Raw genomic sequence first — 22,493 nt, 5'->3', positions numbered from 1 at the left:
TCTGCTGAACCCCCTACCAATGCCTGTCTTGTGCTGGGGTCCAGCAGCAGACACTGTTCTAAAATGCTAATTGGGTGTTCTGTAATGTAAAGTTTAATACCTGACCATAGCTTGCTTACTGAAATGAAGGAAACGTGGATGGATATAAACGTGCATGTTAGTATTTGGGTTTTTTAAGTGTAATTGGATTTCAAAGTAAAATTTAGGTAGCATTAAAAGAATTCTTCCACTTATCTACGGATGAAATAACTCATATTAATTTTAGTGAAAATGTTTGATGATGGATTAAAAAAAGTATCTGACAGATAGCACCTTATCTTCAATACATATTTATTCAACTTAATTAACTCTGAGTAAGTCAAATTTGCATCATTAAAGTGTTGGAAACGAAACAGAGTAGTTGGTTGTAATTCTGTAATGAAATACTCTATAGAAATTGAAGTTGGTGAGTGAGTTCATTCTCACTGTGTAGAATGTTTAAATAAATTAGTCTCATGGAGAGTTGGGGGAATTTTACACAAAGTAAGCTTACATGCACGCAGAGGTCTGCTGCAACAGCTCCACAGACGTCTTGGTTGTTGGAAGTGGCATGGTGGGGAGGTGAGCTCTGTCCCGCTGTGTGTCAAGTTCTACAAAGAGAAATTTTTCTGAGAATCTGAAGGGATCCCTGCGTATTCATTCCTTCTAATTTACACTGAGGTTTGGAAAAGTTGTAGTCAGTGTTCCGGAGTCCGATGATTATTTCAGAATCGTAACTCACCTCATGTTATGCCTACAGTTCAGCCAAAACTTAGTGAATGTGTGTAAGGGAGGCAAGCGAGGAAACAGAAGGCTTTTAAAACACTTCATAGTGTTCCCCTGTGTGAGCAGCAGAAACACGCTATGATTGGAGATTGTAGTGAAAGGCATAAGGAATGTCCAAACAAGCTTTTTTGTTCTTACGAGCTTAGGCAGTGGGTTGGCACCGGGGTGAGTGTCCAGGATCCTGGGTGGGATTGTGTGACCTCTGCTGAAGCTTGTCTTTCTATGGCTTCGCTGGTGGAGTGGCTGTGGTTGCAACATCAACAGCTAGCCTGGGTGTGCCTGTACCTGCTGCAGTCAAAATTTCCATTTTGTAGTGCAGATCTGTTCAGGGTTGCCACATCTTTTAAAAGTCACTTTTCTAGGGCTTGTTTATGCTCACTTGTCTCTCATCGTTGGTGCAACCTTCATTTAAATTTGTGAGCTCTAGTTAAAACCGCTTTCTATACAGACAGAAAAACTGGGACTGTGCTGTGCCTTTGTCTCTTCGTCTCACCTGGTATTTCTCACTTAAAATATGAACAAAACCCACTTAATATGGAAAACATTTTTAAACAAGCTTCTGAGTAAATACACCTTTTACCTTTATAAATACCTGGTTGTTGGAATAAGCTTCTATAGGAAAAGTCATCTGAACAAATCTTGGATGTTCCCAAGTTAACATTGGCAATATAGAAAAACTTAAATGTACCTTAAGTTTTATAGCATGTAAGATATTGCAAGGAAGGAAAAACTTTATCTTCTAAATTTTATAGTCTCCAGTGTTGCAGTAGTTTTCCTGTGGAGGTTAGTTTGAAAGAACAGTGATTTAATGTTGATTGCTAATGGCTTTTCGTTTAAGTTGTTGGCATTGTACTAAAATTAGGTCAGGACCGCTCTGTTTCAGTGTCTGGAGAAAGCTGAGACTGCCAGAGATGCAGAAAGGCAGCAGTACACCTCTGTGCAACAGGGTCACACAGGTTCTGCAGCATTCAAAAGCATTTTTTCTTTTTTTTTTTTTTTTTTCTTTTTTTCAAGTTAAGGGGGGGGTGTTTTGGTTGGGTGTGCGTTTTTTTTTTCTTTTTTAGGCAGTGATTTTTCTACTGATAGGCTGTATCACTGAATATTACAGTTTCAAACAGAATGTCAGGTTTCCTGTGTTTTCTTCATGAGCTATGGAAGACTTGAGCAGTGTAAGAAGGTAACAAACCTGTACAATTTCAGGTCATGGTTTTCCTCCTTCTTCCTGCACAGACACATTCCTGCACTGTTACAGTAACTTCAAAGCATTTTGGATCTTGCACTTTGATCTGTCAGTGTCGCTTCGTGTAGGGCTGTTGCAGTGTCACTGTGAGCCCAGCTATGCAGGAGCATGGGCTGACTTCTGCTGCAGAGATATGTGCAAACTTTTTTCAGTGTTGAGAGGGGAGAGTAAGTATTTATTTAAAGTTACAGTGTTTCATTTATGGAACAGGAACAAAGGCTGTGTGGTCTGTAATCACCTTAAACTCCCTTCCCCAAACAAACAAACAAAACCTCTTCAGGATTGCTCTGGAATGTCAAATGGACTTGATGAAGGGCGTGTGACTAGTGAAAGGGAAGTATAATTTGGTACAAAGTTGCTGTTTGGAGGGACTTCAAGTATGAACATTTTCCCAGTGTTTTTTTTTCTAGAAATCCCATGTGCAATTTTCCCCAGTGTTTGCTCTAGAGATCCCATGTGTGATGTCAGGAAATAATTAAGATGATGAATCCTGTATTATACAATTCTGTCTTTAATCAATACCATTTTAAAAAAAATATATATTCTTTTAAACATATCAAGGCTATTCTGACCAGAAAGCTGGACACTCCCCCTTCTGGTGTGCTAACTGAAGTTTCAGTTTAGGAAATGGGGGGTTGTTTTTAAATGTAGAAGTGTTGTGGAACTCCTGCTTTTTCCTTCTCTTCCCTTATTTTTTTTCTTCCTTTTTTTTTTTTTTTTTAACTTGAAACACTTGAGTGTGTTGACATGCTTGTGATTTCAAGAGCTGTGCAGTACTTTTATAGCTTGTTCCTGGTTTTCTAAATGAAAAATCCAAGTAGATTGCATTTTGTAGTACGTACATCCTGTCACTTAAAATAAACACTCTAAATGTCTGAATACTATTACTAGTTCAATCAACAAACAACTGAATTCCAAAATACAGCTTGATACAGAATATTCCTTATAAGAAGAACCAATCACAGAGTAATTGTAGTAATTAATTTCGTATTAGATTTGGATGCTTTTAAATAGTGATCTTCAATTATAAGGCATTGTGTAATTTTTAAAATTAATAACTTGCAAAACAGTCTTGGAAGCTCTGTATTTCTACCTGTGGATCTCTAAAGTCTAAAATCTCTCCCATAAACAGTATGTATTCCAGGAGGAAGTTTAAGTCTCTAATTTGTGATTTCTCATCAGATACCCAGTATGGCCGCATCATCAACACCTAAATATAATTCAAACTCCTTGGAGAGTTCCTCAAGTAAAAGGGTAAGTATAACTTTTTTCATGTTTGTTACATCAAAGATCTCAAAATATCCTCCGTATCACAAGTTATGAGAGCCTCCTTAAAATCAATTCTAATATGTTTACGCTTATCCATGTTTTCTACATTGAAATATTCTGTGGCATTCTTGAAAATTCTTGGCACTTTGCTGTAGAAGGATTCTGTACTGCAGTTGATAAGTTATACCTAGTTATGTTTGGCTGGCTTAGTCTTAAAATGTTCATCTGTAGTGTGAAATACGTTGAAGCAATCTAAATGACATTCCCCTCAGCTTTTTGAAGCTGTGTGCTGAAGAAAATGTAACCTGTGTGCAAGACAACAGAAACTAAGGTTTTATTAAGCTTTTTAAACATTTTTTCAAAAACTGATTATTTTCTATTTATCATTATTAAAAATACTGAACTTGGGAAAGGCACAAATGAGTAGATTGTGTATAATAGTTGTGAGTACGTTGCTTGAGTGATTTCAGTTGATTTGTTCTTCCAAGCCCAGCATACTTGGAAAAATAAATGCACAAAACCTTTAGAGAACTTATAATTTAGAAATTTAATCCCAATTTAATGCAAATATAATTAACTATTCTTTCAGAAGGAGAAATACTAAAACATGCTGGTGTTTCAGATCTGTTCAACCTTTAAATGTTCAATAACTGCAGCTTAGGATAGTGGTGTGTGTTCCTGTTTTGATTCAGTCTGTCAGTTTCTACTGTGAAGAAACCTGTTCTTTCCCATGCAGAAATTACCTTTAAAGGTTGATTGTTTGTTTGTTTGTTTTATCTGGAACTTGAAGGAATTGTAACTAAAATAGGATGCGCTATTGTACTTTCTTTAGATGCTAAAAGATGGAACTAACTGGGAACAAAATGAAGAAATACCTCGTTTGCCAGGAGAGACTAGAGTTACAGGTATGAAGCTATATAGCTGCCTAATGCAATGCTTGATTAGGAGTCTGGCATTTACATGTATCTTTACTGGATTGTTTTCATAATTTGGACTGGTTTGGGCTGGGGGCAGGGTAAGTCATGCTAAAACATCATTAGTTTTTTTTAAGTCATTGCAATAAGAATTTTTCATCACCACAGATAACTTTAAGTCTTTAAAATTTTGGTTTCCACACATTACAGATCCTCCAATACAAAGAAATGGCAAGTCAAGGTGTGTCATAATTGTATCTACAGGCTAAGTAGCAGGTGTCTAGCAATGAGAGCCCCTCCAAGCTTTCTGAAGTCAAGAGAATTCTGTGTGCCACTCACTATGAATCGATACCTTGTACAGGACTGTGGAAACTTAGCTCAAACCATGCCTACCCTAAGTACTAGTCTTACGCTTCCTTGACACAACATGGCATGCGTGTAGCTACTATTCATTTACATACAGTAATTTTGTAGCATAAGGAAGATTAATGTATTGTGTACAGTGACTTCTTACTGGAATGGACCCTTCCACTCATGGGCGCTTTTGTTGAGGGATCAGAATGCAATGGGAAGAGGTTGGTCTTCTATTTGTGAAGCTTCTCCTTCCCCCTGCCTGAGGATTTTTTAGGTGGATTTGTGAACAGGATTGGGTGAGGTGAAACCAAAGTAGTGATTTAGAGGAGGGAGGGAGGTTTTTAATGAGGAGAGTTGTGGGGAAGGCATGAGGGAGAGGGTGTGGGACTAAGATGAGTGATCCTTATGAAAATTGTCTGTGCTTTGGGGAAGCACACTGGAAGAAGGGTGCTTGTTGTGGAAGGCAGATAAACAGGTTGGGCTAAAGAAATGAGTGGACAGGGAGAAACAGGTGGTTTGTACTGCTTCGCTTAAGTCTGTAATGACATTGCTTCAGTTGAGTCTGTCTTTTTTTGAGTAGTTTGTGTTAGTACTTGTTTTGTTACTGTCCTTGCTGAAACATTGCTGATGGCCCTGCTGTGTTTGATTGCCTCAAATTGAAATGTAATGTTTCTCTTCAGGATGGTGAGTTCCCTAAACACTTCAGAACTTGAACTACATAGTTCAGTGCAGAATTGATTACAGAGCACTGAAAGATGTAATATATCAATAGAAGTATGTGTTTGTTCTGGGATAGTGAATAGACTGGTTCAGTAGTCACAGAGAGGACTTGAATCTGCTTGCTGTTCTATGTCCTGCCCTCTTCCGTGTAGTGCCAAGAAAGAGAAGAACACAGATGTAATTAGGGAAGGCTACTGAAATCTGCTGATTTAATTTGGAAAAGTTTAGTATATGAAACTTTTTCACATTTTCCTAATAATTCAAGTGGACGAAACTCAGATTTATTACTTTTTAAATTCATTCATCTCTGAGTGGCTGTTATGAGTGCAGCTCTCTTTAGTTTACTGCTACTTAACTGATGCTGTCCTTAGCTCTGATTTTTTTTCTTTTTACAATCTTTAAGAAATGCTGCATTTCTTACAGACAAGGATGTTATTTATATGTGTCCGTTTAATGGCCCTGTTAAAGGAAGAGTGTACATCACAAACTACAGGCTATACCTAAGAAGTGTGGAAAATGTGAGTAATATGCCACAATTGCTTTGGTGGGATGAGTTGGCTTTAAACCCCCTTCCCTTCACCCCCACTGCTTTTGGTTTATTTTGTGGCCAGTTCATTTGTTTTAGTTGTGGCCCACGTATGCTTGTGGAATTGCATGGGAGGCTTTTCACTGGGAATGATCTGTTTGTAATAACCGTATCTTAACTGTGTAATGACTAAATAGTAATTGCCTTTGTGCCACTAAGAAATCCATGTAAAAATGGAAGTTCTTTAAAGTCAGATGTGTTGTAAAAGTGTTATTTCTGCCTGGTAAAATTACAGTTTAATCACACTGAACTGATACCTGTATCTTTTGTCTGTTGGAGCTTTTTTGATAGCTGCTCCCTTTACGCTTACTCTATGATAGATCAAGGGCAGCAACTGATGATGTGCAATAGTTCTTAAAATGGCTATCACTTAAACCAAGATTTTGATTGTCCTTGCTGCTGGAAAAGAAAAATACTTTGATCAATAGAACCTTACATGGGCGGTGGGAGTAGCAATGTGTTCGATAACAAGCGCATTTTATTCTCTTTCATGTTGCCACTTATCTGTTTCATAACATGGTTTTTGTTTGTATTTTTTTAAAAGTAAGGTTTTAGGACTATTGAACTGAGGTCTTTCTGGTTGCAGCTAACTCTACTAGTAATCTCTTTTTCATTTTTTTTTCTAGTTTATCCTGTATGTCAATAAAGCCGTCTTAGCAGACAGAGGCAATCAGATGTGTGTAGCAGAAGGCATCTTTTAGGGTGTTGCCACCTTTTTTTCCTGCATACCATATTAGGCATGAAGTATTTTTGTTGCATGTTAAACTGGATGGTATTCAAGACTGTAGAGTGACTGTGCAGACTTCGTAATGTGTTGGGAGGAGAGACTCAAATGCAGAAACACACTTCTGCTTCCTTGACTGTATTTCATGTCTGCTTTCTATTCTAGAATGCATAAGAACATTTCGCTTGAGTCTTCTTTTTAGATTAATCTTCCTTACTCAAACTTTCCTTGCAGGATCCAGTTGTAATATTGAATGTTCCATTGGGTGTAATTTCAAGGATTGAAAAAATGGGAGGAGCTTCAAGCAGAGGAGAGAACTCTTACGGATTAGATATAACCTGTAAAGTAAGACTTTCCAATAATTCAATAGAAAATGAAATCTATAGGTTCCTTTTCTCACTGCTTACCTATTTATAGGAATGAAAAATCACGTTCCTCACAGCTGAATTTAAAAAGAGGGGGGTTGGTACCTGGACAGGGAAATACCTTTTGTACAAAGGGCTATTTAACTGTCCTCTCTGCATGTGAGGAGAGGGGCTGGTCTTCCTTTCTGAGTCATACTTGACAAGAGGTTTTGCACAGTAGTCCTGTTTTAGGGCATTATTCCTGCATTGCTTCATTATTTCATTAGTTCTAAAAGCAATTTTTTTATAATCCTAAAATCTTTGAAGAACACCTCAAACAGGGGTTTTATAAGCCATAAAGGCAGTGAAAAGCTTATGTAACAGCCATCTCTGTTTCCTTAGTCTCACAAGAAAATTGTTGCCATGAAAAAATATGGTCATAGGGAAGTTCCCAGTGGATAATTCAGGATCCTTTGACTCATTAATGGAGTATGTATACACATTTAATTCTTAGTAGTTAATGCGCAGATTGCTTATTTTGGATGTTAGTGATGAGAAAATAGCTAGGGACAATGTAGTCTGAACAGATTATTGGCAAATTTTCATTTTGAAAACATAGACTAATTCCCATCCTGCAAATGTTCAATAGCCCATGAGACTTCAGTGAATCAGATTCAGTCATTTCTGATGGCTTTATGCCAAAGCAGCATTTGCACCACACAGAGTGTGGTGCTGCTTTATTTGTAGAATTCTTATGCTCTATTCTATTTTATGGTGTAAGAAATAAAAGTGTACATTCACAGTGGTTTGAGGTGTGTTGCAAGCAGATTCTAAATCATGTTTACTGTACTATATAGCATTTGTACATCAGATAAAAGTATCTTACTGCTTTCACTTAAAAGATAATGCCTTTGTTTTAGGATATGAGAAATTTACGGTTTGCATTAAAACAAGAAGGGCACAGTAGAAGAGATATATTTGAAGTCCTCACAAAATATGCTTTTCCCCAGTCACATAACTTGGTAAGTTACATCATTTATACTATTGAGTTGTCTTAATGCAGAGTTCTTGCCAATTAACTTTAACTGTTTGACCTGCTAATGGACATCACGTCTGCTTAAAAAGAATAACCACAGAATCTGGTGTCAGCATAAACTAAAAAGAACTAATGGTTTTGTTTAGTACATTTACAACACTTAAATGTATGTATTTTTAAAGTTATGGATGCTGTATGCTATACTTCAGGTAAACTACTGAGCATCTCTGATCCACACAGATTTCATTGCTTAGAGACTGCAAGTTGTCCTCCCTAATTAGGAAATACAATAGTACATGCCTTACTTGATTTCTTGACAATATTAAAACTATTGGGCAGTCTCCAAGGTAATGATAAATATGAATTGCCAAGAGTTTTACTTCAGGAAAAGAAGATATGGTAAGACAACACTTGTTTTATTGATGAAACTGATGAAAAATATAACAGGCAGCTAATAGTGTCATGAATTTACCCAGATTTATTTCAGGTTAAAAAAAAGCACCTTATGGAAGGAATTGAGCAACAATTGTGTTAACTAACCATTACCTTCACTTTCTTTGCCAAAATCTGTGTATTGTTCTTGGTGTTAATCATTTTGACATCTCTTCAGTAAATGCTTTATTTTGTCTTTTGTAAAATTCACTTTACATTTGATTACGTTCCTTTCATTTAGTATAATTGTATGAGAGCTCTCTTCACAAAATGTTGGAGGGTTCTGCTATGAATTCTTAAAAAGTTTGTTCAGGTAATTGTTGAGTGGATGAGGCTGCAGCAGGAATCTTATTTCCTTCTCCGAAGACACATGTCAATCAATGGGCTATACTCTATAAACATTTAAGTCTTTGTAAGTATTTTTGCAGAAATTTTGCATTCTGTATGCAAACTGTGGAATGAAAGCATAAGGAGAAATAAATGCTTTTGCTTAGAAGTTTTCGCTTTGCTTTGCAATCTCATCCAATATTTAATTATTCTCATGGTGAAGAGGTTTTTTTCTTACATTGAGGACCTGTACGGATTTGCATGTAGTGACTGTGGGCAAATTAAGTTTTAACTGACTTAGGAGCATCCCTTATGGGATTTTTTCTATGGTGCCCAATCCAACTACAGGGCTTGAATAATATGGTGATAAGATGTGGACTTGTGTTAGGTTTTGTCATGCAAAAAGTCCCAGTTTTGGTGTCTAGCAATGGTAGTGAGTAATGTGTGGAGTGGTACACTTCCTGCTGTATTTGTTGCACCTGTTGAACCTAGTAAAGCTCATCACTACATGGCCTGGCCCGTTTTGGATGTAACCTGCCAATAAAAGTTATGCTTTTTAACAAAAGGCTCAGTCAAGGCAGAGGTAATTTTGCCTTCAGCACAAAACTTGGGAAGATAGTGACAAAAGACAGAATAGCTGTACTTTATCTCTCTTAGCTCCTGTCGGGAGCAGCTTATAAACGTTATAAATTATGATTACTTTGGGAATGAAATAAAGTGAGCCCATATTACATCATGGTTGCACCTGTCCTTATTTCATGATGTCACAATGTGGGTGAGCCCTTAATTTTAAAATGAGCTAAGCAAGTGTGTGGTATTTATGGTGTGCTTTCACAGTCTTTCAGCAAGCAGTTTAAATTGATCCTGCTAAAGTTGGGTGTTTCTGCCTGGTTGTTCATTCCTGCCTTGGTTTTCCCTGCATGAGCTTGAGGCTTCATGGTGAACCAGATAGGGAACTGAAAGGAACTAAAGCTGAACAAAGAGGAAAAAAATAAAAGCTTTACCCTGCGTCGTTTCCTCAGTCTTGTAAGCCCAATGTGACAATGGGGTTGGGGCATCTATGGGTGGATGTGAATGAAGAGAAATTATGGGACTGCGTCTTTCAGTGGCTGGTTTAGAACAAGGTTTCACTGTCGGAATATGACAGCGTGTCTGGGCTGTGCATGCCTGCGCTCTCCTTTGAACGTATGCTAACGCCCTGACCATGCAGATAGCTCACTCAGGGAGATCTTTTGTAAAGAATGTGCTGTGACTTCACATGACAGCTGGGTGAAGGTGGCAGTCCTCTGCTATTCAAATGCTGAGCTCTTGCTTTTCTCTGGTCTCCTTCTCTCTACCTGCCAGCCATGTGGTTGATTGTTCCTCTCATACCAAACTGACAGTTCTATAATCACCAAGTAAGCCAATGTAGCTCACTTACCCAGCACAAAATACTCTTGTTTTCTGAATTAGTCTTGTGCCACTTAATAAATTGATGAGACCTGGTTTTAAATCAATATGCATCGGAACCAGTGCAAGAGAGGGCTTGTAAGTAGAACAGGGAGCAGGCAGGAGAGAAAAGAGAGGAATATCCTATTTTTAGCAGTGTTAAAGTGCTAATTTTGCTCAGACCACCTTGTGGAACTGCATCCTTGATGTTCAGCTGGTTCAGCAGCACTGATGCTTGTGCAGCTCTGCAGTGGAAAGAAGGCATCATCAGGACAATAAAGGTCTAAACTTTACTGTCCTGATTTTTATCTGTATTTCTATATTTTATGTCAGATTTTTATCTGTAGTGGAGCCATATTCTTAGAGCTGATCCTAAAGAAGAATTTTCAGAGATGCTTTGCTTCAGTTTTCTTCATGCTGTACCATTCTCAGACAAATGAATGGTAAATACAGCCCCAAACATTATTTCTGGGTAGGGTGTACTTAGTGTTTTCATGGTGTTTTCTCCATCACCATCCCAACAGCAGTGTTTGAGAGCCTCTAATAAATCATGGGTCTATGTGCATCTATTGGTCAGTGTCTCAGTGTTTTCCTTACTTCCAGAAACTAATTGTCTCTGTCCAGTTTGAGCATAGGCTGGGTGCAGATCTCCTTGAATAATAACATAATGTAAAATCTGATAGCCCGACTGACAGCATAGTTGATACAGAAAAAACAACTGCTATCCATAATCCTCTGTTGCATTTGCCAACTTATACTAATTTGAATTGTGCTAAATTGAAAAGTTGTTGCTGAGTGTTTTTAAAAAGTTAAAAAAATAATCACGCCCCCAATTAAATATTTATAGCACTCCACAAAAGATGAGATATATTTAGTCTTTGTAGTTTAGTTTCTGCATAGCAGCTGCTTCACTTCCTGATCTTATCTTGAAACTACACATCATCATTTTTATAACATTATTCGCCACCATAATACCTACATGATACATACTTATTTCTAACCATGATAGCTCTGTGGGAATGCCAGTTTTGATGAGAGACGCTGGTAGTCATGCTGTCTGACTGACCTCTCCCACTCCCGATGTAGGTAGTTAAAGTATAAGGTTACTGTATTTGCAAATGATCAGAAGTTAATTATTTAAATACTACAATGCCTGATCTTAGTTGTTAGATGAACAGGTATGATGTAACTGGCTGAGTTGTAGTAATGGCACATTAAAAGCAAGGGTAATGATATCTTTAAACACACTGAGAAACCGACAGCCTTTTCTACTAGTAAAAGCTTATGATATATGAAAAGCATAAACCAGTAAGTTAGGAATAGAAAAAACAATTTACTTTGCATGTGTGCAACACTTTCGAGTTTTGCTTCTTTCTTCTTTTGTAATGCATATTGTACAAATACTTAATAAATTGTATATATGTTATATGCTCATGTACAAGTAGAGCATGTATTTATGTACTGTGTTCTATGAATAGACTAAATATTTAACTATTTGTAAATAGACTGCTTGCCAGTCTGTATTGTCAGATTGCAGCTGCCCTCTCCTCTATGGTACAGAACTACATTGTTGTGAGCAACCGATGTATCACATACTATTTTTGTGTGCAAAATGGTAATGATAAATTGAATGTTGAAGACAAGCACTTGATCTGTAGGAGGACTGAAAAAGAGACACTGTGTGTTGACATTGCAGGTTAGCACCTGCAAGGAAGTAAACAGAATTATTTGCACAGTGAAGCATAAAAAGGAAGCTTAGCAAAAACATTACAAAATTTGAAAGCCTGTTTTAAAGTGAAGTAGTAGCCTTCTGCTGCAGGTGAAGCAGTAGTCGTCTGCTTTTAGACTATGGATCTGCAGTTAAATCCCTACTTGCATTCTGTGCAAAGAGGCTTTAATTTGCTTTTACAAAAATCTTAGTTGATGTATTGTTAAGTCTTAGTTGTTTTGTTTAACTACAGGTATTGATAGATCACTACCCTTGCACCCCGTAAGTTTTCTGAGTGATGATTTGCTATACTTTTATTTATTTCTTACCTCTTTAATGCTTTCCTTGACTACATCTTTCTATATCCCGTGGCAGCTGAAAATAATTTGAAACTGATTTTAATTAGTTGATAGACTAATAGGAATTGATGGGCTTCCATCAGACACGTAGCACTAATCTCTGTCAAACTTAAACCAGATTTAGTCAGTACATTGGAAGTGATTGCAGACTACCCCGCTTTGAACCCAAGATGTGAGACAAAACCAGCAATCAGTATAACTTAAGGTAGATCTGTGCTTTATTCAAGTGGCTTTTGGCTAGCTGGGCTCAGTACTGAGAGGAGGAAGGCCAGCTCAGGCTTGCTGCCTGAAGCACTGATTTATTGAACAGGTCGTCTACCTGAAACTTGTACTGTTGCTTGTACTTAGGATCCAACCAAACTAACCTAGGCTTGGCTCGGGTATACCTGTACAAACCACAGTTAGACTTTCTGATTATATGTTCCTGATTTTTAAAAAGCCAGTTCATGTTCTGAAAAAACCCAAACCGCTTTTATTGCAATATTGTGCTGAACCTGAATGTTTCCTATGCATAGGTTTTATTTTAAAAAAATTCCAACCTTTTTTGTCAAATTCAGGCATATGTAATGAAGCTGCAGTTGATTTAATTCCTGGGAAAATGGGCTGGGTGCAAATAGGAGCTGTGGAGAAGTGCTTTTTGTTGGAGAGGAAGGATTAACAATGAGAGAGGAGAATGGATTTTGTGTGTAGTGAAAAAAGAAATGAGTGGAGGTTAGGGTGGAGGCTCAGAGTACCTAAAGTACTGTTTGGGGAGAAGGAGGGTTTAGCAGGGATGTGCCACTGATGTGGAGGGAAGGAAAGATGTGTGAAGAAGGCATGGAGCCTAACTAGCCAACTTATTGTACTCTGGTATTTGAAAGGCTTGCCTGAGTGCATAATGATGTGCTGAGAGAGGTTGGCAGGGCTTTTCTGCTTTGTGGAGTCATGCAATTCCTGTAGCTGGTCATGTACTTTGCTTCTCCGACCTTCCTCTGCCCTCTGAAGGATATAAATATACACCCAGCTGGTCCATACTAAATGCCTATGGGCAGTGAAGTAAGTTCCTTGTTTTCATCCTGACATGTGAGGTGTGTGTATGTGAGGGGCACTAAAATGAAAGAGCCTGTATTCACAAAAAGCCAAGCCATGTATTTTATTAAGGTAGCATCTCTCAGATCTTATGTTAAATGATACAAGAATTTATGCATAATATATTGTAAATGGCATGATTTCTTTGTCCCCTTTGCTTGCTGCAATGTAGAACTGCATTCAGATTATGTGCACTGTGGCATGAAAGCTTCAGCAATGTTAAGTTAATCAAGACATACGGATACAAACATACTGTGTTTAATCTGTAAGCTTGGGTTATTTAGGATGAAAGTGGAAATATGTGGGTCGGTAGTGCAGATGTGAAGCTTACCTGAACTATAGCCCTTCTGGGGTTTAAATAATATTTATCATGCTGATTTGTTCACTATGATGGGCTTTGTCAATTTGGTGCATCAGAATAATAAAAGGTCCAATTTGGTAAAATATGTTATTCAATAGAAATTACTTACCATTATTTATTAGAAACAAAATGTGATAATAAGCAATGTGAATGTACAGACGTGTGCTAAATATGGCTTGTACTGGCACAACTGAGAAAATACAATTGTATCCAAGCACATCTCTTATGTTTGCTTAAGTATATGATTCTTAGTATTAAAATGTTTATAAGTGTGGGTTGCTTGTTACACTGAAGTGAAAATGTAGTTTGAAATTAGACAGAACTGTGTAAGATAGAAACTTTACAAATCTTATGAGGAGCAGCTGAGGGAGCTGGAGTGGTTTAGGCTAGAGAGGAGGAAGCTCTGGGGAATATTATCGCTCTCTACAACTACCTGAAAGGAGGTTGTAGGCAGGTGGGGTCAGTCTCTTCTTTCAGATAACAAGGGACAGGACAAGAGAAAATGGCCTCAAGCTGCACCAGGGGAGGTTTAGATTGGATATTAGGAAAAATTTCTTCACGGAAAGGGTGGTGAAGCATTGGAACAGGCTGCCCAGGCTGGTGGTGGAATCACCATCCCTGGAGGCATTTAAAAAACTTGTAGATTTGGTGCTTGGGGACATGGGTTAGTGGTGGGCCTGGCAGTGCTGGGCTAAGGGTTGGATCTGATTGTAAAGGTCTTTTCCAACCTGAATGATTCGGCAATTCTGTTCTCTGAAATGTGTATACTGTTTTAAATGCGTGTTCTACTCTGATTTTTCTGCTGTGCTATGTTGGAATACAGAGGGATACAAATTTTATTTTCATCAATTGAGCTGCCTAAGTGGATGTGAATGTACAAAAATCTTGGGTTTGAATGGAACCATACTATGATTGTCAGAGCAGAAAAGGAAGCATTTTTACTCTTGGAAACTGCTTTATATATTGCTTTGTATATTTTGTCATGAGAGACAGGCCTAAGGTAGGATGAGGATACTGCTGTATTTCAGACTATAGCATTTAGCCTGGGCTAACATTCAGGCCATTTTCACAGAACATTTCAAGGCTTGAAATATCAAGTCTTAAGTGAAAAGCCATGGGGGGTGGTGGGGGTGGGATTCAGATCCTCAGTCTTTCATACAGTGAGTAAGATTTTCAGTAGTAACCAGGTTAATTGTACAGTCTGCAATGCACACATATAAATGTGTGTATATAAATTTTTGTTATAAGTTAGTCAACTCTTGCAGAAGAAAAATAATTTTTAGTCTTTAGGATTTTCGATACTATTTATTTTTAAATATTGTTCCTGTTGGAGTATACTTCAAGAGTTTTCTCTGAATTGCTCATAAAAATTTAAGTCCAGACTTTCCTCCATACACTTTCATGTTCATTGTAGTGTTCTTTTATTTGTTAGTCTTAAGATTTGTGCTGGTTGATCCATGCTACTAATGTGGGGTTTTTTGTGAGCAATATAGGAAGAATTTGCACTACCTGGAATGTCAACAGAACTGATGAAGGTTAATTGTCAGCTTTAATAGTTGTGGGTTGTGTGACTGAAAGCTTTGGTCATAGATGCGGTAAAGCTGCTGTAGCCAAGTGTTTTAAATGAAGCATGCTCTGCATAGTAGGATTTCATTCTTGCAGAAAGGATTCTGTCCGTCCCCTCCTCATGCATAGTAAATTTAACTTGGTTTTTAAAAGGTGAAAACAAAATACAGTTTTCCTTCTGTTTTCTTGTGGATTATTTTCTGGGTAACATGAACAGCATAGCTGCCATTTGTTTGAGCAGCATCATCTTTATTTTTATCAATAAAATCTTCTATGTAACAGCTATCACAGTGCACTGTAATAAGCTCCTATGTTTTACTTATCAGGGCTTAAGCTGGGTAATTTTTAAGTTCTCACCAGGAAACTTGCAGTAAGGAGCAACTTAAATAAGATATTTCTGCCTTTGAGACATATTTAAGTCATCTGTTAGGATTCCAGTGTTTCTGTTTCCTACTGTTGTAAGCTTCTTCTTTGTCTCTGGTTCTTTGGTGAATTCTTAGCATAGTTGCACTTTGGGATACAGCAAATTCCTTTGGGGAGGAGGGGATGGTTCTTGTGTGTTGCTATTTATTAGTAGTTCAGCAAATCAGTTGCATCTACTGCTTTAGTGATAGTTCTGTTTTGCTGTATTCCTACTTTGCAATTAAAACAAACAACCTTTTTCAGGTTTTTCTGCCTAACTTCTGATAATTGCATCTACTTCTAGTGGTATGTTTTTTTTCTGGTACAGCTGATGTCCACCTTTTTCCTTTTCCTTACTTCATCTCTCCCTCCATCCTACTTGAGAGCAGTTTAGTTAGTCAAAAGAATCCATGTTATTATATCCACTGAAGGCCTACCCTTTTAAAAATGGTGAAGACATTCAGAATACACAGTTTGGGAATGCATTGCTTGCTTCTGCAACTTGCCGATGAATTTACTTGCTCTAAAATACTGATTTAATTTCAAATCCCAGTTTCTAAAACTAGTGGGATAAAATCTCTCGTGTGAGTAGTAATGTCCTTTTGAAATACTTGTTGATTTGAAATACATGAGGAGAAAACTACTCCTTTCGGAGGCATTCATTTTTGTGGTTTTTAGTGCTGTTTACCGTCTAAACCATTGTAACATACTAGGCTAAACAGAATTGCCTTGAGCCAGTAGGGTCCGAATTCATAAGATGGAAAGACACCCTCCTCTGGGCCTGAGGTGCACATAGGAAACATTGCTGCCTTATCTCGGTAGATGGAATCATGGCACCTTAGAACCATGGGGGTTTTCCTTGCTTGCCAGGTTTTCTGCATTTCTGCTTAGTATGGGTGTAAGCCTGTGAAAATTATGTAGATTTGGGATGTTTGGTTTAGCGTTCAGTTTCTTCTTTTAATATCCTTGAATAGCTAGCAGACTTTCAGCTTTTTTTTTTTGTTACAAATGACCTGTGATGGGCTTTTGAATGCTTTCTGCTCTGGCTGCTGTTACTCAGCTCAGGACAACGCATTCTCTTCCACATTTGTTGGGGTTTTTTGGGGTTTTTTTTTCTTCTTTCTTTGAAACAATTTAGTTTCATGTTCCAGTTGGCATCTGAAGAATTTGTAAGCCACCAAAATAATTTTTCTCAATGAAGGAGATTCTTAAACACTTGGTTTCATCATAAACTGTAGAAACAAACAAAGGAAAAAAGGGGTTAGTTAGGTATTACAGCCCACTTTAATTGAAAGGAGAAGGAAGCTGAAAGCTATGAGGAAGTTCTCAGAATCTGGGGTGAGGATACTGTGTTTTGTAAATGAGTCTTGAGAGTGAGCAACAAAGCAAGAGGAAAAGTAGATAGTGTAACTTGCTAACAACATATTTTGTTTCATTTTCAATGGCAACTTTTTAATTTCCGTAGTGTTCCAAAGTAAACTGGATTTCCACTAGTAAGGATCAGTTGGGGAGGGGATGCAGAAAGAAGGTTGCTTCCTAATGGCAATGAATAGCAATTAAAACCTTTTTACACTTTCAATTTAGCATCTATTTATTTTATGTAGTAATTGCAGCTGCACCTATTGGAGAAATTTTGGTGAGAAGATGGTGGTTTATATGGTGAGGATATGAAATGCAGGTAGTAATCAAATATAAACTATTTTAAAACTTCAACCTCCTCCCAGTAAAAAAAAAAAATCCAACAGTTTAAGCTGTGTAATTTTTATTATTTTGTCACTTCATGTTTTAGCTATTGTCACATTTTCATTATTTCATTAGCAAATCTGTATTGTTTGTTACTTCTTGGTCTTTGTTTTACAGTCTTAAAAATATCAGATTTAAATGGAGAGAATGGGGCTGGCATGGAAGAGTCAGTCCTGTTCTGTGGTGGGGCTTAGGGTATAACTGATGAGCCCTTGTATTTGCTCAGTTTGGTGTAACAAGCTTCTTTTACATCCTACAGCTTTTTTTTGCATTTGCAAATGAAGAAAAGTTTTCTGAAAATGGATGGATGGTGTACAATCCAATGTCTGAATACAGGAGACAAGTGAGTTATTAAAGTTGCAGTTGCCTGGTGCTTTCATATCTGACAATTTACGTAGAGGAATTATTACTTGTATGTGTCTCTTACCAGCTGTTTTGTGGGGGGAGCTCAGAAAAGATGATGATGGAAGTACAACTTGGAAAAAAAAGTAAAGAAAAGAAATAAACCACTGGAACCTTTAAAAAATTGGAGTGTCACAGGAAGGTAGTCTTTGCTCTTTGAAGGAAGTTATTGATACTTCTTACAATGTGCCACTGTTAAGTGAGCAAGGGGTGGGTAGAATGTGCCGAATATGTAACTACGGTGTCCTAAATATAAATTTGATTTGGTCTTTGATTTGGTCTAGTGCTTCCTGAGGTGAGGGGAGGAAAAAAAAAAGTTTTTTAGAAGCAGTGTTGCTTTATAGAAGTTAATTATATGTCTGTTGGTATTCTACCTTGCTCTTTAGGTGATTTTGGAAAAATGTCAATGAAAGAGGATGATATATTCAATTTTAAAACATCTTTCAGAAAATTTAATGTTGCTTTAAATAGGACTTTTTTTTAATTATATAGCAAACAGTAAGGCCTGCCTTAGATTTATTTTCTTTTTCCCTCCATAGTTTTTTGGTTCAAGGTTTAGTGGCTGTTATGGTTTAACCTGAGCCAGCAATGAAGTACCACGCAGCTGCTTGATCACTACCCCCCTTCCCTTCCCACCCTGCCCCTGGTGGGATGGGGAGGAGAATTGGAAAAAGGTAAAACCCATAGGCTGAGACAAGAACAGCTTAATAATTGAAATAAAGTAAAAATAATAATAACAACAACAATAATAATTGTAATGAGGAGGAGAGGGAGAAAGAGGAATAAAATCCAAGGGGAAAAAACAAACAAAAAAGTTATGCAGAATACAGTTGCTCACCACTTGCTGACCCATGCCCAGCCAGTCCCTGAGCAGCAAACAGTGGCTCCTGGCCAGCTCCCCACAGTTTATATACCGAACATGATATTTTATGGTATGGAATATCCCTTTGGCTAGTTGGGGTCAGCTGTCCTGGCTCTGCTCCCTCCCGGCTTCTTGTGCACCTCCTACCTGGCAGAGCCCGAGAGACTGAAGAGCCCTTGACTCAGGGCAAGCACTGCTTAGCATCAACTCAAACATCAGCGTGTTATTGGCATTGTTCTCATACTAAATCCAAACCATGGCACTGCACCAGCTACTAGGAAGAAAATGAACTCTATCCCAGCTGAAACCAGGACAGAGGCCTAAGACCCAAAAAATTAAAATGCAGCCCCCCCCACAAACCCACTCTCTGTGTGTGTGTGAAGGGCTTATCAGTCTTTCTCAGTTTCCTGGCTGCTGTTTGTGAAATGTCTTACTGAGCAGACTGCAACTAAAACTTCTTGTTTCTCAGTAAGAAAGCTACCGTAATCTTACTTTTAACCTGAAGGTAGTACAAAGTCACAGCGAAGAAAGGTTGAGATGAGACTTCCTCCCCCTGTCTTCTCAGGACCATAGTCTCTTCAGCAGGCAAAATGGAAAGGCAGAGCTTTGACGGATGAGAAAAGGCAGTTTTCTTCCCTCAATCCCATCATTAAAGAAATGCATCTACTAGTTTTAATCATTGTTTTGAAACTTGTTGTAAGAATAGAATTTTGTATGTAAGAGAACATGAGGTAGCTCTGCAGTAGTCTAAGGCTGTGAATTCATCGTCAATGAGCTTTTTTGTGTGGTCTTGTAATCTTTTTTTCTTCTATTGTTTTGAAACAGTACTGTAGTTAGATTAAATTGGTAGGTTGTTGCCACCATGTGGCCATAACTTCTTGTAAAATTCAAGAGCAGAATTATTATTTGTATAGCCAAAAATATGTTGAAAAACTTTGTGTTACATTTTAGGGACTGCCTAACGAACGATGGCGAGTAACTTTTATTAATGAACATTATGGCCTGTGTGACACATATCCATCGCTCTTAGTGGTGCCATATAATGCAACTGATGATGATCTCAAGAAAGTTGCTGCCTTTAGGTCCAGAAATAGAATCCCGGTGAGTATGATGTGATGAAAGTTACCTTATAATGTAGCTAGTTTTAAGTATGCATCCAAACAACTTCTTGCTGAATGTGACACAGAGCATGCTTTTTTGGAACTGGTTACAGCAGAATAGTTTTGATTGGCTGGTGGTTTTACTGCTTGAAACTAGTATCTTGGCCAAGCCAGATTTCCGTTTTCCCCCCACAACAATCACCCATTCCAACTTTGTTGGTTTTAACTTGACTTTTCCAGTAACAACTGCCAGCATTGCAGATTCCCTTTTCTTAATGAAGTATGAGCCTTAGACTACCATCTGTACTACTTTGACTATCATTGGATGCACATAAAAAGTGATAGCAAATGTTACTCTCCTGTAAGCAAACCGCATGGCATTTAAACATAGTTCCAATGGTCAGTCCTAAAATAAGACCACATGCATAGTCTCTGTAGCGAATTCCTGGGCTTTTTAGCCCTTTAAATTGGGCTGTTTAAGATAAACCCATTTGACTTTTTGGATATATTTCTGTAACTAAAATTCCTTGAAGTAAAAGAATTTTTATGTATCAGCTTTTTACAGCACTATAGAAAATTTTAATTTCTACCACAATACTATCTGGTTTAACTAATATTTCCATTCGGTAGACTTGGAAGAGGTACTAGATTCTTAGCCAGTATCAGAAAGCTGCCTTGAATCTCAGTTAATTTCAAGCAGAAGCAAAACTCAGTATGATAAATATTTATTAGATATGGTGTTTACTGACAGGCTAGGCCTATAATTATAAATTTACTATATATACACACACATGTAATATATGATGTGTATAAAATATATATGTTAAATATATAGTGTGTGAATATGTTCTTATAGCCTGGCTGTATCTTCTCTGTCATCTCAAAATTCATGATAGGGCTTTTGTGTGCCTGTGCAGTGAGAGTCATTTCCTTGGTAATAGTAATTTTATTCTTGTCAGGAAATAACCAATCATACTCACCCACACACACTCTGACAGGTCTCGTTCCTAGATATACAACTAAGGGCTGTATTACAGGAGTGAATACTTCCTGAGGAATTTTTTTTTTTGTAATATCTGATGTTCTTTCACTCTGTAACCCACAACTTTCAGACTGGATGAGAGTGCTGTTTCTTAATATTCTTCATTCATTGCTACGAAGTTAGAGATTTTGCCAGCTGCTTATCTTTAATCTCTTGCACTGTAGTATGTTCCCTGGGCTGCTCTCTCTCTCTTGTTTGTGTTAAGTCCCCTCTGACTGAGAAGAACAACAAAGGCAGTGTGCACTTTGTTCCAGTGCCCCCTCTTTGTGAAGAGGGCTGAGGAACAAAATGTACTTTAAGGAGAAGGGGGAAACATTCAAGATACTCTAGAAAGGTTCAACTTTCCTTCCTACTCAAAAAAAAAAAAGGAAAAGTTGTTCTTGTAGAATTGGAGCATTTTAGTCACTATTTCTACAATGACTTCATTCTTCTGAATTGCTTCTTAGTATCAGCAGGCATTGCTATGTTTGCTTCCAGTTTGCTTTTCAGAATTATTTGTGCAACTTGTAGGAAAATATTAGAATGCATTGGACTATATAAGTAAGTATAATTTCAATAAAAGTTAAGTATTTAAAAGAACGAACTCTTCTAAAGATTATTACTATTAATACTAAATTTTATGAGACTACAGTGGAAGCAGTTAAATGTCTGGGGATTATCTTTTGAAGAAAAAAAAAGAAGCGTTAACCTTCATATTAGCTCTTTTAAAGAATGTAACTTTGACATTTAAAGTTACGATTTGTTAATAAAATATATTTCTTCTGATGTGTTTTTGACACGTGACTAGGTTCTGTCATGGATTCATCCAGAGACTCAAGCTGTTATTATGCGCTGCAGTCAACCTCTTGTTGGAATGAGTGGCAAGCGGAATAAAGATGATGAAAGATACCTTGATATCATCAGAGAGGCTAATGGGCAAATCTCAAAACTTACCATCTATGATGCTAGGCCCAATGTCAATGCAGTCGCAAACAAGGTAAACAGATGCTTAATAGTCATATTTGTGAAGGGGGGTGGGAAGGAGACTTAGTGTCAAGTTTTCCATGAGGAGGTTTGTGGGAGCAGTACTAATCTTAATGTACATAAACTTACGTAAATAAATATATATTTACATAACCAAATATTGGGGCTCAAGGCCATGAAAGGCCATGAATGCCTTAAGCAGGTCATAAGCAGAATTTCAGGACCCTGTGTGGATTTCCAGACACACTTTGCCCTGTCTGTTAGTAGTCAAGCACAGATCTTAGCACGGGACTGAAATCTAATAGGACTACACCTGCACTGTGAGGTAAATGTAAGGCTGTGCTGTAGAGCATGCCCTTTGTTGAGTGACATGCCACCTCTGTGCAAGCCACAGCTCTGCTTCATATCCTCTGGAAAAGTTCTGTCCTGGGAAGGCTGTGTGCATAAGGCCTAGCCCACTGTTAGGCATCCTTTGTTTGGTTCTGGGAGTTTAGACAACAATTCTCCCCCTTTGGACTTATTTCAGTCCAGGACTAGTCCATTTCCATCACATTTAGGTGGAGCTTGAGTGACTACATACATATTGTTGTTACTAACTGGTATTGTGTGCCCAGTGAGATGTAGTAGTACCTTGGAAGCAGGTAACTTTGGGAGGGAGGTGTGCATTAGTATTACAATGAGATTATTTCATCTGAGGACACAATGGTTAGCTCAGCCACAGGCATCTCATGGATTCTTC

The 22,493-nt window shown here is 37.7% G+C and overlaps 1 protein-coding gene across 4 annotated transcripts in view; it reads left to right on the top strand.

Annotated features, from left to right (window-relative positions):
- Window positions 1-22,493, top strand: part of MTM1 (myotubularin 1) — a 57,154-nt gene that overhangs the window by 10,608 nt on the left and 24,053 nt on the right. For 3 of the 4 annotated variants that reach the window (XR_005830956.1, XM_040614428.1, XM_040614427.1), the window contains exons 3-10: window positions 3,227-3,298; window positions 4,146-4,218; window positions 5,725-5,819; window positions 6,846-6,956; window positions 7,876-7,977; window positions 17,645-17,728; window positions 19,601-19,750; window positions 21,579-21,767. Coding sequence is in view for 3 of the 4 variants with exons in the window: in XM_040614428.1 (XP_040470362.1) it covers window positions 3,236-3,298; window positions 4,146-4,218; window positions 5,725-5,819; window positions 6,846-6,956; window positions 7,876-7,977; window positions 17,645-17,728; window positions 19,601-19,750; window positions 21,579-21,767 (867 nt within the window). In the remaining variant the exon portion in view is untranslated. Of the gene's footprint in view, window positions 1-3,226; window positions 3,299-4,145; window positions 4,219-5,704; window positions 5,820-6,845; window positions 6,957-7,875; window positions 7,978-17,644; window positions 17,729-19,600; window positions 19,751-21,578; window positions 21,768-22,493 lie in introns of those variants that run through there. The other variant, XM_040614429.1, reaches the window with a different exon arrangement.

This window comes from Falco naumanni, chromosome 14 (assembly GCF_017639655.2).
Source record: "Falco naumanni isolate bFalNau1 chromosome 14, bFalNau1.pat, whole genome shotgun sequence".
Taxonomy (NCBI): Eukaryota; Metazoa; Chordata; class Aves; order Falconiformes; family Falconidae; genus Falco; species Falco naumanni.
Note: the sequence above shows the minus strand (reverse complement) of the source record. Positions and strands in the feature narration are given on the sequence as shown.